Source organism: Suricata suricatta, chromosome 10 (assembly GCF_006229205.1).
Source record: "Suricata suricatta isolate VVHF042 chromosome 10, meerkat_22Aug2017_6uvM2_HiC, whole genome shotgun sequence".
NCBI classification, from domain to species: Eukaryota; Metazoa; Chordata; class Mammalia; order Carnivora; family Herpestidae; genus Suricata; species Suricata suricatta.
The window spans coordinates 127,432,842-127,448,263 of NC_043709.1; the positions used below are offsets into that span (position 1 = coordinate 127,432,842).

Consider the following 15,422-nt stretch of genomic DNA (forward strand, 5'->3'; position numbering starts at 1 on the left):
TCTGAAGCTTGTCCGCAGGAAATAGTGATGGTGTTGCCACAAGCAGTGTGGCTTTTTTACAGTTAATTTAGGTTGATAATACCTCATTTCCAGCTCTTACTATTAATTCATAAAAACTCTTGTGGTCTTTTTATTCTGAATAATTATTCAGTTTTATCAACTACCATAATACCCTTCTTTGTCGCCTAATACAGGGACGTGAAGGTGCAGAGATTGAGCCTTGGGAGGATGCTGATTACCTTGTTTACAAAGTCACAGACAGATTCGGCTTTTTACAGTAAGTTGTATCGATTGAAAGTTAACTTTTTTATTACAGTGTTTCTGTGGTGACCTATTATATTGGGTGTCTTTATTTTTAATAGCAATGCTGTGAAGAAGATTCCAAGACTGGTACTGCAGTGTCCTTTTTGTTATTAAATTCCTCACATTTTTAACCTCTATGATTACAATTGAACTATAGTTAAGAATACAATTTTTAATATTTGTTGTATTTTAGTAGGAACATAAAGTGCAACAAATGAGTTTTATTAATAATTTAGCAGAATTAAATGGAAATGAATAACACTTTGTATTTCCAGAATAATTGTAAAACATTTCATTTTATGTAAATGCATTTTAAAAATTAGCAATTAGAACTTTAGTGTTACGCAGCCTAAATATGAGCAATGAAAAGAAGTGCTGTTGATCTTTCCTATAGTTATAAATGTCTCCATGTTATTGCTTCTCAAAATTAATTCCATTTATCCTGAGTATGTTATATAAAGAGTTGAGGGCAGTCTAGACTACTTACTGTAAAGTGAAGCGGCTGAACTTGTTTGACTCCTGGAAACATCTTGCTGATGTCTGGTCTGGCACTGCCCAGGCAGACTCGACTTCATCTCTGCCATTTGCTTCCATCCAATCTAGTGATTAATTTTTCGTTCAAAGTTATTTTTTTCCACCCTCATTGGTTATAAATAGGAAGAAGCCAGGGTTTTTAATTTTATGATATATGATTACATTTTGAAGGAAACAATGTAACCTCTTGACAGTTCATAGGAGCAACTTGTAGCCCTCATACTTTGTTTTCTCCTTCTCTAGAGTTTTCTTGCATTTAGAAAGTAGTTTTTTATCATGTTTTCCTATGGGTAGAATAAGCAAACAAACTAACAAACAGTTCTGGGAATTGGAGAATGTGCTCTTTCTTTGCTGGTCTCAGATAACACTTTGGTGCCTCATCTGTAAAGCAGAATCAGTAACTTCTCTACATGCCTAGTGTACCGTTGAAGCTTTGAAGAAATGAAATGGGGGCCCCTGGGTGGCCCACTTGGCTAAGCATTCAACTTAGCTCAGGTCATGATCTCACCGTTGGTGGGTTTGAGCCTTGCGTCAGGCTCTGTGCTGACAGCTCAGAGCCTGCTTTGGATTCTGTGTCTCCTTCTCTCTTTCTGCCCCTCCCCTGTTCATACTCTGACTCTCTCTGTCTCAAAAATAAACAAACATTAAACAAAAATTTAAAAAAAAAAGAAGTGTAATGATAGAATACTATATAAGGGTGCGGACAAATATGAGGTGTTATTATTATACCTAATGACATTGGTATAACCAGAGTGTTCTCCTGAGTAGTTAACTATTAGAAGACTTTGAACTTCAACAGACCAACAGAGCAGTGTTTCACTATGATGAAATACTGGTCTTAAATTAAACCCCCACTTCCACTTTTTTTGTAAATAAATCAAACTTAGCCACAAATGTGGCAGGAAATGATTCCATGTTTGTGCGGGTTAGTGTGCAGAGCTGAGGTATGTGAATGAAGTTTTAAAGGATAATTTGAACATTTAGTCCTGTCAGAATCAGTAGGTCCCCAAATTGCCTGCACATTAGAATCAGCTGGAAATTAAAAATAAATAAATTTCTGGGCTCTGTCCCAGATTTTGATTCAGAAGGTGCAGTGTAACTCAGCTGATTTTGACCTCCTCAAACGATTGTACATTGGCAGTGAACCACTCTAAGATGTTTGTATCATAAAATGGTGTAATGTAATACAAACTACATATGAAAGGACTGCATTCCAAAAGGATCTAGTAATTACCTAAAATCTCTTTTCACATTGCTTGGAACAGCATGTTCAGTCCATCAATAATTTATCTTAATACTATTAGCCAGTATTCGTTGAGCACCTGCTGTGTGCCAGGCACTATTCTAAGCCCTTTGCCTGGATAACGCTTTCATGCATCTCAAGAACTCCTTGGGAGAGGCACTTTTTTAATCTTTTTTTTAGACGAAACTGAAGCAGGAAGAAGTCAGCCAGCTGGTCCCCGTGGTGCTGACAGTACGTGTTGCTGAGGGATGTAGTCTCACAGGGCCTGTGTTCTGGACTTCTGTATCTCCACTGCTTCGTACTGACCTCCTGTGTTTTCAGTAAGAGAAACACAGATGTGCCTTGAAATGCCTGGAAAGAACATCGAAAGGGGAAAAAGAGGGGCCAAGGAGGACACCATGGAAGGCCATCACTTGTATGAAGGTGTCATCAGATAGCTAAGCTCACCACTCCTTTGAAAACGAAGCCGACTGGCACCAGTTCTCATACGGTCACGCTCATTTTTTAATTTATACTATGATGCAGTTTCGAAACATCCAGCGCCATGGAAAATAATGAAGCATAGAAATGGGTTTTAGGGCAGTGTTAGGCTTTATTACATTTCACCAGAGTCCTAGATTGTCTGTTACAGTGCCTGATTTAAGTAAGAAGCTTTCTCCAGAGGTTGCTGCTGGTGCTTGTCACTGCTTATCCCTGTAGCCTGCAGCTTTCTGCCCCATTGAATAAAGTCCCTTGGCCTAGGCATTTAGACACTGCGTTCTGTCACACCTTGATCAAAGAGCATTTCTTTCTGCTATAGTAGTCCTTTGCAATTCTTGATTGGTTCTGTGGTGAAATTGGGTTTTAAGTGTCAGTGTGAAGACAGTACAATGGCCAGAAGTCCCTTTGTAATCTTCTTTGAAGGCTGCTGACTTCATATCTAATTACAGTTTTAGTGACTGAAATTACTTGTTATGGTATGTGAAGAAGGCGACAGTATTCGCAAATCCAGTCTAGGACTAGCGTGGCTTTATAACAGATTGCACAATAAATATAAAAACGGTTGCCAAACCAGCCTGGCTTGATGCTGCAACAGCAAAGTCTTGGTTTAGTCTCAAAGGTGAGGGGTTACCTCCGGCCTGAGTGCCCACAACAGGGTTACATCCGGAGCGTGGAGAAATCAGGCTTAGTAAACAGAGCACTTTCAACATTTGTATCAAAAATAGTGCTAGTCTGTTCAGTGAAGAATGCTTGGAATCTGGATAAAGATAGATAGAGCTTTTAGGTCATAAGTTATTAATAGAAATAGGAGGAAATTGTATCGAAAATAAAGATAAAATTAATGTCAAGCATTAGATTTCAACTAATCAAAATGGGTATATTTTTAAAGTTTATCAGATTGTCTCTAGTTTACTATGACTACATAAATATTTGGAAACTAAAATAAAGGTGTTTTTGTTCTTAAAGGACATCCGTTTTGATGACAAGAGCTTGAGGACTTTTCTACCCATCCGATCCTTTTGATTAGACTAAATCTAAATTTAGACAAAATTTACCACAAAACAATTTAGTCAATATATTCAATTTACCAATTTTAAGAAGTTTTAAGTTTCCAAGTGAAAGTTATCTCACAGAAATATGCCACCTGAGGTTTTAAAAAATTACCGTCGCATATACTCTAGTTAATAACTCTTGTAAGTTTAAAACAGATGAAAATAGATGCAGGTAAGGCCACTCTCTTTCCAGGGATGATGGTGTTGTTTTTACTTACTGTGTTTCTATGAGGCATAGCTTCTTGCTGTCAGCTTGGTGTTTTCTTTTGGCAACTTCTGTGTACCTTGTTCCTTTAGAAGACAAACCTTTGTTTTGTTTTTAGGTTTGTTTACTTATTTTTCGAGAGAGGGAGAGAGAGCACAGGCAAGCAGGGGAGGGGCAGAGAGAAAGGGAGAGAGAGAATCCCAAGCAGGCTCCACCCTCTGCACCCAGCCTGATGTAGGCTCCATCCCACAACTGTGAGATCATGACCTGAGCTGTTATCCAGAGTCAGACGCTCAACTGACTGAGCCACCCAGGTCCCCCCAAATCTTTGTTTTTTAAAGTAGTAGGCAAACATTTTCTATGAAGAGCCAGATAGTAAATGATTTTGGCTTTGTGGACCACATGATCTGTCATAACTATTTGAGTCTGCTGTCATAGTATGAAAACAATCACAGACAGTAAGTACATGAATGAGTGTGGTGGTGTTCCATTGAGCCTTTACTTACTGAAGCAGGCAGTGGGCCAGATTCGATCCATGGGGCTGTGGTTTGCTGACCTCAAGGAATACTCTGCGCTCATCCAGATTTTGGTCTTTCCTTTCCTCTATTTGACGAATGAATATTTAGGTGCCAGGTGAAGATGCATAAATGCATGTAGCATGGGGTCCCCTTTTTTTCATACATTTGATGCCCTCTTTACACTTGCCAGCCACTGTGCCGGAGGCCGGTGCAGTGACTTACGTCTATATTCTAGACATTGCATGTCACTTCCGGTGAGGCGGCAAGCCCCTCCCTGCTTTGTCCTTGGAAGGCTGTGAGAATTACTGCCTGCCGTCCCAGAGGTTTGAAGAGGGAAGGTTCTGTGGAGACCAGTGCTGTGCACATGGCAGATTTCACATAAAGTTTTAGGTATGGAGTAATGATGCAAGAAAGTCCATGTAGGAAAACTTGACCACATTCTTGCTCTTTCTTCTGAGGCGTTTCAAGACTGTTTTCACAATTCGGCATTCAGCAGGTATGGAGGGAATGGACCTCATCGTAAGTAAAGCCACATATGACAGACCCACAGCTCACAGCATACCTGATGGTTAGAAGCTGAGGCTTTTCCTGCAAGATCAGAAACAAGACAGAGATGCCCACTTTTGCCACTTTTATTCGCATAGTACTGGAAGTCCTAGACAGAACAGTACAGCAAGAAAGAGAAATAAAAGGCATCCAAAATGGAACAGAAGAAGTAAAGCTATCTCTATTTGCAGATGATGTGATCTTATATAGAGAAAACCTGAGACTTCAGAATTGTTAAAACCAATAAGTGAATTCAGTAAAGTTGCAGGATACAAAATAAATAAATAATCAGTTGTATGTTTATATACTAGTAAAAACTATCAAAAAGAGAAGAAAATATGCCTGTTTACAACTGCATCCAAAAAATAAAAGATCTAGGAATCAGTTTAACCAAGGAGAAAAAGCTTACACTCTGAAAACAACAAGACATTGATGAAAGAAATGGAAGATGACACAAATAAATAGAAAGAAATTCCATATTCATGGATTGGAAGAAATCATTTTGTTAAAATATCCATACTTAGCAAAGCTACCTGCAGATTCAATATACTACCTATCAAAGTTCCAATGGCATGTTTCACGGAAATAGTACACGCACAATCCTAAAACGTGTGTGGAGCCACAAAAGACCGAAATTGCTAAAGCAATCTTGAGAAACAAGAACAAAACTGGAAGCCTCACGCTTCATGATTTCAAGCTATATTACAGAGCTCTAGTAGTTAAAACATGATATAGTCATAAAAGTAGAGACATAGATCATTGGAACAGACTTGAGAGTCCAGAAAGAAACCTATGCATGTATGCTCCTTTAAGTTACTACCCTAGGGAAAGGCCAGTCTCTTCATTAAGTGGTAGTGGGAAAGCTGGGCAGCCACATGCAAAAGAATGAGTGGATTTAAGGCTTGAATGTAAGACCTGAAACCGTAAAACTCCTAGAAGAGAATATAGGCACAAAGCCCCTTGGCATGGGTCTTGGCTGTGATTTTGTGGATCTAATACCAACGGCAGAGGCAACAAAAGCAAAAATAAACAAATGGGACTACATCAAACCAAAAAGCTTTTGTGCAGCATATAAAAAGACAACCTGCCAAATGGGAGAAAGTATTTTCAAATTATTTATCTGATAAGGGGTTAATTTCCAAAAATATATAAAGAACTCACCACTCAGTAGCAAAATGCCCGATTAAATAATAGGCAAAGACCCTGAATAGATATCTTCCCGAAGAAGACATACAGATGGCTAACAGGGACATGAGAAGGTGGTTCACATCATCGGTTACGGGAAATGCAAATCAGAATCACAATGAGATAATGAGATACCACGTCACACCAGTTAGAATAGTGAGTATGTATCAAAAAGACAAGAAATAACAAGTTTTGGCAAGGATGTGGGAAAAAAGGAACCCTTGTGCACTGCTGGTAGGAATATAAATTGGTGCAGCCACTGTAGGAGACAGGATGGAGGTTCCTCATAAAATTAAAAATAGAACTACGTGTGATCCAGAAATTCTACTTCTGGTTATTCACCCAAAGGGAAATCACTATCTCAGAAGGATTTTTGTCCCCTGTGCTCATTGCCACATTGTTTGTGATAGCCAAAACATGGAAATAACCCGTGTCTATTGATGGGTGAATGGATAGAGAAAATGTGCGCACACAGGCGCGCATGTGCACGCGCGCGCGCACACACACACACACACACGGAGGAATATTATGCAGCCACAAAAAGAATGGAATTTTACCATTTGTGATGACATGGGATGGACCCTGAGGACCTTATGCTAAGTGAAATAAATCAGAGGAAGACAAATACTGTATGTTATCATTTATATGTGTAATTTAAAACAAACAAACAAATGAACTTGCAAATACTAAGAACAGGTTGGTGGTTGGCAGAGGCCGGGTGGGGGATGGCGGTGGTGGTGGGAGGCAGGCAAAATGGGTGAATGTGATCAAAAGGTACAAATTTCCAGCTACAAGTATGTAAGTCCTGGGAACATAGTGCAGAGCATGGTGATGATAGTTAATAATACTGTCTAGTTAATAATACTGTCTTGTATATTTGAGAGTTGCTAAGTGAGTGGATCTTAAAAGTTTTCATCACAAGGAAAAAAAGCCAAAAAACTTGTAGCTGTGTGTGATGATGGATGTTAACTCAATATAGTAATCAGTTTGTAATATACACATATACCAAATCACTATGCGTGGGTTCGAGCCCCACGTTGGGCTCTGTGCTGACAACTCAGACCCTGGAGCCTGCTTCAGATTCTATGTCTCCCTCTCTCTCTGCCCTTCTCCCACTTGTGTCTGTTTCTCTCACTCTCAAAAATAAATAAACATTAAAAAAATTTTAAGTTAAAAAAATCATCATGTTGTACACCTAAAGCTAATATAATGTTATAGTTAGTTATATCTCAAACAAAAAAATTTAAAGAATAAAATTTAAAAATGCATATAAGAAAAGGCTAACTATTTGGGGATATGATGGAGGTGCTGTCTAAGCAATCAGATCCTGGTGGGGCTGAGACAGGGCAGAAGGAAATAATGTAAAACACTGAGGTGGAGGGAAATCCAAGAGCACATTGTCGTCTTCTGGAGTCTGCCTATGGCTGACTTCTGTTATGTGTATATTCATTCCTGCATCCGTCTCTCCCAGGGTTTTCAGTAGTACGGTTTGCTGTGAAGATGGAGTGGGATGCAGACAGCAGTCCTGTCTCACCTTGAATTTCACCAGTACATTCTGTAGGACTTGCCCAACACAGGCCACGTAGCCTGAGCTGAGAGGCGGTCAGCACCATTACACAGTCAAGTGCAGAACTCGGCTCTGGTTCAGTGTTGGGACTAGGCCCAGCCAGGTTCACGAGGCTTGGTTAGTAAGTAGAAGACCACCAAAGAGATCTCCCAGCACCTTCAGAGGGCTTGTCGTGCGGTGGGCAGCGGGAGCCAGTGCTTCACCTGCAGTCAGGAGAGTGTAAGCAAACGGCTCTCAGATCTGCTCACATCCGCTGCGCGAGAAGCCGCCATTGCCCAGGGCTGCCCGCCGGCTCCACACATGCCGTGCGCGGTGTGCACCACGGGTGCCAGGCATTCCAGAAATCAGTTCCAAAGGTGTCGATGAGCCCTTTTCTGCCAGCAAGTGAAGAAGGGATGGACACGGTTTCAAACCAGGAGTCACCTGCTGTGTCACTCATGCTGCACCGGCTGCAGGAAGCAGGAAACGCAGCCGGTGCGCGCAGTGAAAGGTATAAAACTGCCATGGTGTCACCTTCGATAACGGTGATAAAGGCTTTTATGTTAAATCCTCAGGTGGTTTTTTTTTTTCCCCCTTGAGAATTGGTTTCTCAGCTTCTCCTTCCTCTTCTCCTGCACAATCTGAAGATTTTGTCCATCTTCATTTGAACCCACAGGGATGGGTGGATAGTATTGAGCATCTCTGTATTAGGCTGCATGACTGTGACTGAGCGAAAATGCTGGTTTTCTTATCTGTGAAGTGAGGGGTTTGGACTATCTAACACCTCTTTTGGCTGTTACACTTTTTGTCACTCCCATTGCTGTACATTGGTTTGTATTCACCCAGGGACTCTTCAGAGTATCAAAAATGCCTTTGAAAATACTAGACTCTTGAATACTAGTGTGTCACACTCTTAAAAAAGGGATTGTGTATTTCAAGAGAAAGGAAGACAAGATTCTGTGTATCATTGCCCAGGCATCAATACTACTGAAGTAGCAATTCAAAGCACATAACTTTGTCACAGGCGGTGCACTGTCTTTATGTCTCGGACAGTTAATACAAGCGTCTTAGGATGTTTTAGGTTAGAGGTGGTATCATAGAATTACAGTATCAGAAAAATGAATTTGATCTTTTGTTGTACATTTAAAAATCTCATCCACATTGAAGTTTTGGCAAATGAAGCTTTCCTGACTTATAGAGTTAGATTTTTCTTTTTATTAAAATTTTTTAAAATGTGTATTTATTTTTGAGAGAGAGACAGAGTGTGACTGGGGGAAGGGCAGAGAGAAAGGGAGACACAGAATCCAAAGCAGGCTCCAGGCTCCGAGCTGTCATCCCAAAGCCTGACACAAGGCTGGAACCCACAAACTGTGAGATCATGACCTGAGCTGAAGTCAGACACTTCACCGATTGAGCCGCCCAGGCATCCCTAGAATTTTCCTTTTAATTCATAAATCTATTGGAGGTAGTTTTGTTTCCTTATACCATTAAAAAATTTTTTTAATGTTTATTTATTATTGAGAAACAGAGAGATACAGAGCATAAGCATGAGTGGGGCAGAGAGAGGGGGAGAAAGAGTCTGAAGCAAGCTCCAGGCTCCAAGTTGTCAGCACAGAGCCCGAAGCGGGCCTCGAACTCGCGAACCGCGAAATCATGACCTGAGCCGAAGCTGGAACACTTAACCGACCGAGCCACCCAGGCGGCCCTCCTTATACCATTTTTAAAGCAGTCATTTGTTAGAGGCCATGGTTTGAGCCAGAGAGTTGAGGAGATGGTGTAGAGTAGAGGTAAGCAAATGATGGCTGCGGTCACCTTCTGCTCACCACCTGTTTCTGTGAACATTTTGTGGGGCGAGAACTGCACGCCGTCTCCATGTTGCCTGTGTCTGCTTGCACAGCATGGCCTCCACGTTGAATAGTCACGAAAAAGACTGTATGGTCTGCAAAGCTCGATATGTTTACTGTTTAAATGGCCACCTTCACAGAAGAAGGTTCTTGCTGTCCGGTAGGACTTGTTGGCAAGAGCAGGACCATCCTTCCTATTTACACACTGTTTGAAACAGTAGCCTCGACCAACATGACTGTCTCACACTCGAACTGTGGCTCCTGAGACTGAGAAACGGAACTGTCAATTTTCTTTAATTTGAATTTAACATTTAAGATTAAATCGCCACATGTGGCTGGAGATGACTGTCTTGATCAGCATATGTCTGGAGATTTAAGGAGTGGGGACACTGTGGTTACAGAATAGCTGACTGGTTTATACTGAATTCAGTAGAATGGAAGCTTATGTAATTTGATCCATTCTTGTGATGACAGATAAGTGGTGTATGTCATAGGTACCTATAGGTATATAATTTTTAAAAAGTTCACAGTGGGGGCATCTGGGTGGCTCAGTCGGGTAAGTGTCTGACTTGATTTCAGTTCAGGTCACGGTCTCACAGTTCATGGATTCCAGCCCCACGTCAGGCTCTGCGCTAACAGCATGGAGCCTCCTTGGGAATCTCTCTCTCTCCCTCTCTCCCTACCCTGTCCCTGCTCACCCGTGCATGCACACACTCTTTCTGTGTCTCAAATAAACTTAAAAATAAATGAGTAAAAGTTCCTGTGATTCCCATGATCTCACGTAGACTGTTCTTCCTTTGCAGCGAGGAGGAGCTCCCGTCTCACAATGCGGCTGTGGAACGGGTGAGTCCAGCCCCACTTTTATGTGTCGCTGTTAGCAAGTTGTGTTTATCAGGTGGATGAACTCCACCACGTCTGTGAGTTCGAGTGCCGGGTCAGATGTAAACGGTACAGGCGTCGAAGTTGACCTAGAGTATACCACAGCAAGGAAGTAATTAATGGTGAAGCAATTTTAGGAGATTTTGGAACTTCTCATAGACAGTGAAAAAGAGAAACGTAGCAGTCACCAGAGACCTGTATTTAGACAGTTAGCTGTCGGGCTGGGGCCCAGTCCGGTTCTCATTCCCACTTCGAGCGCAGAGCCTCGCAGAGCACTGTTGTTGGGACCCTCCTCCGTCTGTTAGGTCCGATGCTCCGGGCAGGAGCTCAGGTAGGTAAATTGTGGAAGGCTTCTGAAGTGATTCTCAGGCACTCTGGCTAATGAAGCGCGATTCCAGACCCATAGTTTTCTGTTACAGAACTGTTCCATGAGGCTGTAATCAAATGTCCTACAAACAACAACAACAACAATACAACTTTGCTTTTTATTCAAGTAAGTCTTATAGCTTTAATGACTTAGAGAAATCTTATGTATAGTAAACATATCACTTTTTTTATGCTTAGTGTTTCTGTCTTACCTCATTATACTTGGCCAGGGTGCTGGTTCCATAGGTGTGTGTGTGAGAACTAGAGATTGAGTGTATTAAAAAAAATTTTTTTTAATCTTTATTTTTGAGAGAGACAGAGTGCAAGCAGGAGAGGGGCAGAGAGAGAGGGAGACACAGAATCCAAAGCAGGCTCCAGGCTCTGAGCTGTCAGCACAGAGCCCGACATGGGGCTTGAACTTACGAATCGTGAGATCATGACCTGAACTAAAGTTGGATGCTTAACCAACTGAGCCACCCAGGTGCCCCAATATTGAGTGTTTTAAGGTTCATCAGAGTCTCCCTCCCCGTCTCTGTTTTTTCTGTACCAAAAAGTGAATTGCAGAATGAAAGGCAGGCTGTTTATTGGAATTATCTTCAGTCTGTTGTTTGGTGGAGGAAGGAGACTGAGTTTCAGACAATGGAGATAAAACATTGGATGAGAATTTGAAAAATAGTTTAGAAAACTTTTCTGAAATCAAAAATTTCTGAAAATGAAGCATAACTTTAAGATGTAACAAAATTGCCATTGATGTAATATATATATAATATATATATATATATATATATTATTTCAATGAAAATCTTTATAGGTTCTTTCTGCAGTTGAATTCCCTTGTGACTGCCTGGTTCTCTCCCAGTATTATAACCTTGATGTTTTGGCAAATGAGTTTCTTTCCTACAATAGATACATTATTGAGTAGCAACTATGTATCAGGCGCTGGGCTGGGTACTGCCTAGAACACCAGGGTCAGATAAGACATAGTTTCTGCTTTGAGACTCACTGTCCATCCAGTGACCAGATCGATGGGAGGTTGTTGGTGGCTTCTTTCAGTCCACTTTGAAAGGGGAACCCGAGGGCTTGTTCCCACGCTCTTGTCTAGTGTCCCGACTTCACTGACCTTGGACCCCACTGCTCGACCCACTGTGACATTATCCCTCACCACCCCGTCGTTCCCCGGCCCCTCCCAGGTGAAATCCCGCTCCAGCCAGTGCGGTCTCTTGCGCATGCCTCTCCCCACCTCGCCTCTCTTGCTTCCTCGGGTCTGAGCTCCAACCTCCCTGCGGCCAGCTCTCTGCCTCTGCAATGCCGGCCCGCCTGGCCCGGTGCAACTGGGCCAGGCTCCCAACCATGCTGACTGGTTTCACTTCAAAGTCACGGTCACCAGCTTCAGCCGCACCTTAGTGCTGCATAGAGATCATGCTGTTCTAGCGAATTTTCGCTCCGTTTCGGCTGCTGGAACACCCTTTCCTGCTCAGATTTCCAGTACCTCCTCTGTGCTCTCCATTCATTTATTTCTTCTAAGAAAACAGAAGCATCAGGAGAACTTCCACAGACTTGCACAACCACACCTGCCCACCCGTCCTCATCTGGGCCTAGGGGCTCCAGTCCCTCTTGCTTATTCAGGGACGTCTCTTGGGCTCTTCTTCCCCCTCCCTCCTGAACTCTTTCTCGCTCTGCTGGGCGGTCCCTGTCAGTGTGAAGCGTACTCTCTCTCCCAGAAAACACCAGCCGCAAGACCGTTGGTCTTCCTTTGTGCGGTCCCTCCTCAGAACCGCCAGAACTGCCCGGATTCTCTTTTGCTCTCAGAGCAGCGCTTCCTGACAGACGCGTCCTGACTCTTTCTTCTTCATTTCTTTCCTGCATTTCTTTCTTGCACCCATTCCAGACAGATTTGTAGCTCCCCACCTCATCCCCCCTCCTCTCGGCCAGCCGTATCAGGCTCTCTCGTTCCCTGCGCGCTGTCCCGCCGGCAGAGAGGCGCAGGATCCGCCGCAGCATTTGCTGGAAGCCCAGGCTGCTGCCCACTCTCTTCCCGGCCTTGGCCTCCTGCGGTCCGCGTGGTCTCTCCTCACTGCTGCTCGCTCTCGGTTCCCTCTGCTGTGCCTTCTCCTCTCCTCAGCTCTGTACTTTGAGGTGTCTTGAGCCCAGGCCTTGAACTTCTCTTTCCTATCTGCATTTTTTCTCATCTCATCTCCTCTTTGGCTCTAAATGGCAACTGTGTGTTGACGACTTGCCTCCCCGAATCCCAGAGTTGTGGGCCCTGCTACAGACATTTAGACGTCTACACTTGATGTCTAATGGGTGTCCCAACTGGAATTTCTGTTACTCTCTTTACATCCACTCTGTCAACAGACTCCCCCATGTCAGTAAGTGGGAGTCTACTCTTCGAGGTGTTCAGTCTAAAACTTGTAAGTTATCTTTGACCACATTTCGTCTGTCAGCAATCCTGTGAGCTCTGCCTTTAAAATAGATACAGAACCTGATGCCTTACCATCACCACTTTTGCCACCGTTCTTGTCTCTTCTGGAGCTTTCTGTCATCCTGCTTCTGCTGTTGTCTCCCTCTCTCCCCACAATCTTTCTGTTCACCAAAAGAGATAGACTGAGCCTGTCACGTATGATCATGGCACTCTGAATGGAACATTGTTTTGGCTTCCATTTGTATCCACAGTAAAAGGGCAAGTCCTAGGAGTGACCTTCAGTGCCTTCATGACCTGGTTTCTGTGCAGTCTCTTGTTGCATCTTCAGCACCTTCTCTTCCTTACTCATGGCCCTCCTTAGTGGTTCCAGAGTGTGCCTGCCATATTCCTTCTTTGGCTGCTTCCTCTCCTGGGGTGCTCCCCCCTTCACCCCCATACCTATAAGACACATTCCATTTCCTTTGCTGTTTACTCAGATGTCACCTTCACCTTCAGAATAAGACCCTTCCTGGCCATGATGTCTAAAATTGCAAACTCCGCCCCCACAGGCTAATTATCCTCCTCCTTCCTTTATTTTAGTCTTTAACATTTAACTCTATTCCACTATAAATATGTTATTCACCTGTTTATTTTGTCTGTTTGCTCACTAGGATGTAATCTTGGAGGGAGGTATCTCCTTTCTTTACTCCTGTATCCCTAAAACACGGAGCATTGCACTTAGTCTATGCTGAGTAATTGGTGGGTGAATGGATCATCAAATGAATGTATGTAATGGCTGCTTTATAGCGCTAAATATGGTGACTTAAACACTTTTGAATATTACAGTGGCCTTTATTTGAGAAATTAGGGAGAGAAGAATTGGAAGGTGTCTTTTAACAAAGGATATCCATAATTGGCAAAATAGAATCTAGCAACCAAGTAGAGATTTCTGCCTAAGTGCCCACACCTCTCTTTTCCTTTTTTACACTTTTCTGGCCCAGAAAGTCCCCACATCATGGAATCGGGGGTGCTATAGATGATTCAAGAAAGGTGGCAGCGAAGGAAAGAATACCTGTAAGACAGAGACGAGTGGAGGATGCCTGCTTGAGGGAGGCTGATTTTACATTTTTATCTTTTCAGAGTCTTGCCTGTGCAAAGATCTGCCCAGCAGTCAGACTTAGAATTAAGTGGTTATTTACTTTAAGGTGTTTAATAGGAAGTCACTAAAACAATCTATGCATACCTTAGTAATTTAACATCAGACGTAATTTTCTATTCATCTGCCAGTTTTTTATGGAGCGCGAGGCGGGGTTCTGAGGCTGCTCGTGGAGATTCCTTTCTGCCTTTTGTATAAGTTTTGTATAAAGCCGCACTTGTATCGCATGGCCTCCCTTTTACTCTTGGTTTCTTTCTAGCGGAATGAGAACTGTAGACTCACGCAAACAAGCAGCCTAGGACTATACTCCTTAGTTTATCAGAATCCCCCCAGTTTTCCTGGTTTAAGTTCAGTTCAGGTGTTCTTCAGTGACTGCCTAGTCCTAATGGCCAAGCCCTGCAGTTTCCAGGATACTAGTTAAAATTGTGCACATGTGGCTTCATTGAAAAACGTCGATGGAAATAGTACTGTACTGAATTCTGCACGTGTTTATCAGTCGTTACAGAGCATACACTGGAAGCGTGCACTTACTGCCATTTGGGAGGACTCGTGCACTAGTGCATAGTCATGTAATCGTGGCTTTAGTTCCTGCTTTGCCCGCGTATTATTTTACATAAGGCAATTCTCTGTTTAAAATAAGGGTAGTAGTAGGCAGTCTCTCTTAAGAGGATTAGTGTTGATATTTGCAGAGTGCTTTGGATTCCCCTAAACAGGCATTTAAACAAATAAACAATCATACTTATTATATTTACTCGGCAGAGAGCAATATTCATAATGGATTATATTGTTTCTTCGAGGTTATTGATGTTTTTAATAAGGAGGAAAGGATATGTAAAGTTATGAATTCTCATGATCAGCTATTTCTTTATGTAATGCAATATTTTGCATAGCTTATGGAATATTGGAATCTATTCATATCTTTAAAAACTGTATCTTAATTTTATGTGGTGTGAAATCTTGCTCAAAATACATGACCAATAGACTTTTCAGGGTCCTTATTTCTGTCTAAACAGGGCTCCTTCCTCCATGTACATCTTGTCCTCTCCTGACCTCTGCTGGTGAGGTCCAGGTGTGTGGGACTCCAGTCCCCTGTCCTCAGTGACCCGTCCTGCTACTCAGTTAGGAGAGGCAAAAAAGCATCTGAAGATTTGGACTTCAGTAGAG

General features: G+C 42.5%; 1 protein-coding gene across 4 annotated transcripts in view; it reads left to right on the plus strand.

Annotated features, from left to right (window-relative positions):
• The window catches only part of USP6NL (USP6 N-terminal like), a 173,297-nt gene that overhangs the window by 100,521 nt on the left and 57,354 nt on the right, over window positions 1-15,422 (plus strand). For 3 of the 4 annotated variants that reach the window (XM_029954760.1, XM_029954761.1, XM_029954759.1), the window contains 2 exons: window positions 195-277; window positions 10,260-10,299. In XM_029954760.1, the coding sequence (XP_029810620.1) occupies window positions 195-277; window positions 10,260-10,299 (123 nt within the window). Of the gene's footprint in view, window positions 1-194; window positions 278-10,259; window positions 10,300-15,422 lie in introns of those variants that run through there. The other variant, XM_029954762.1, reaches the window with a different exon arrangement.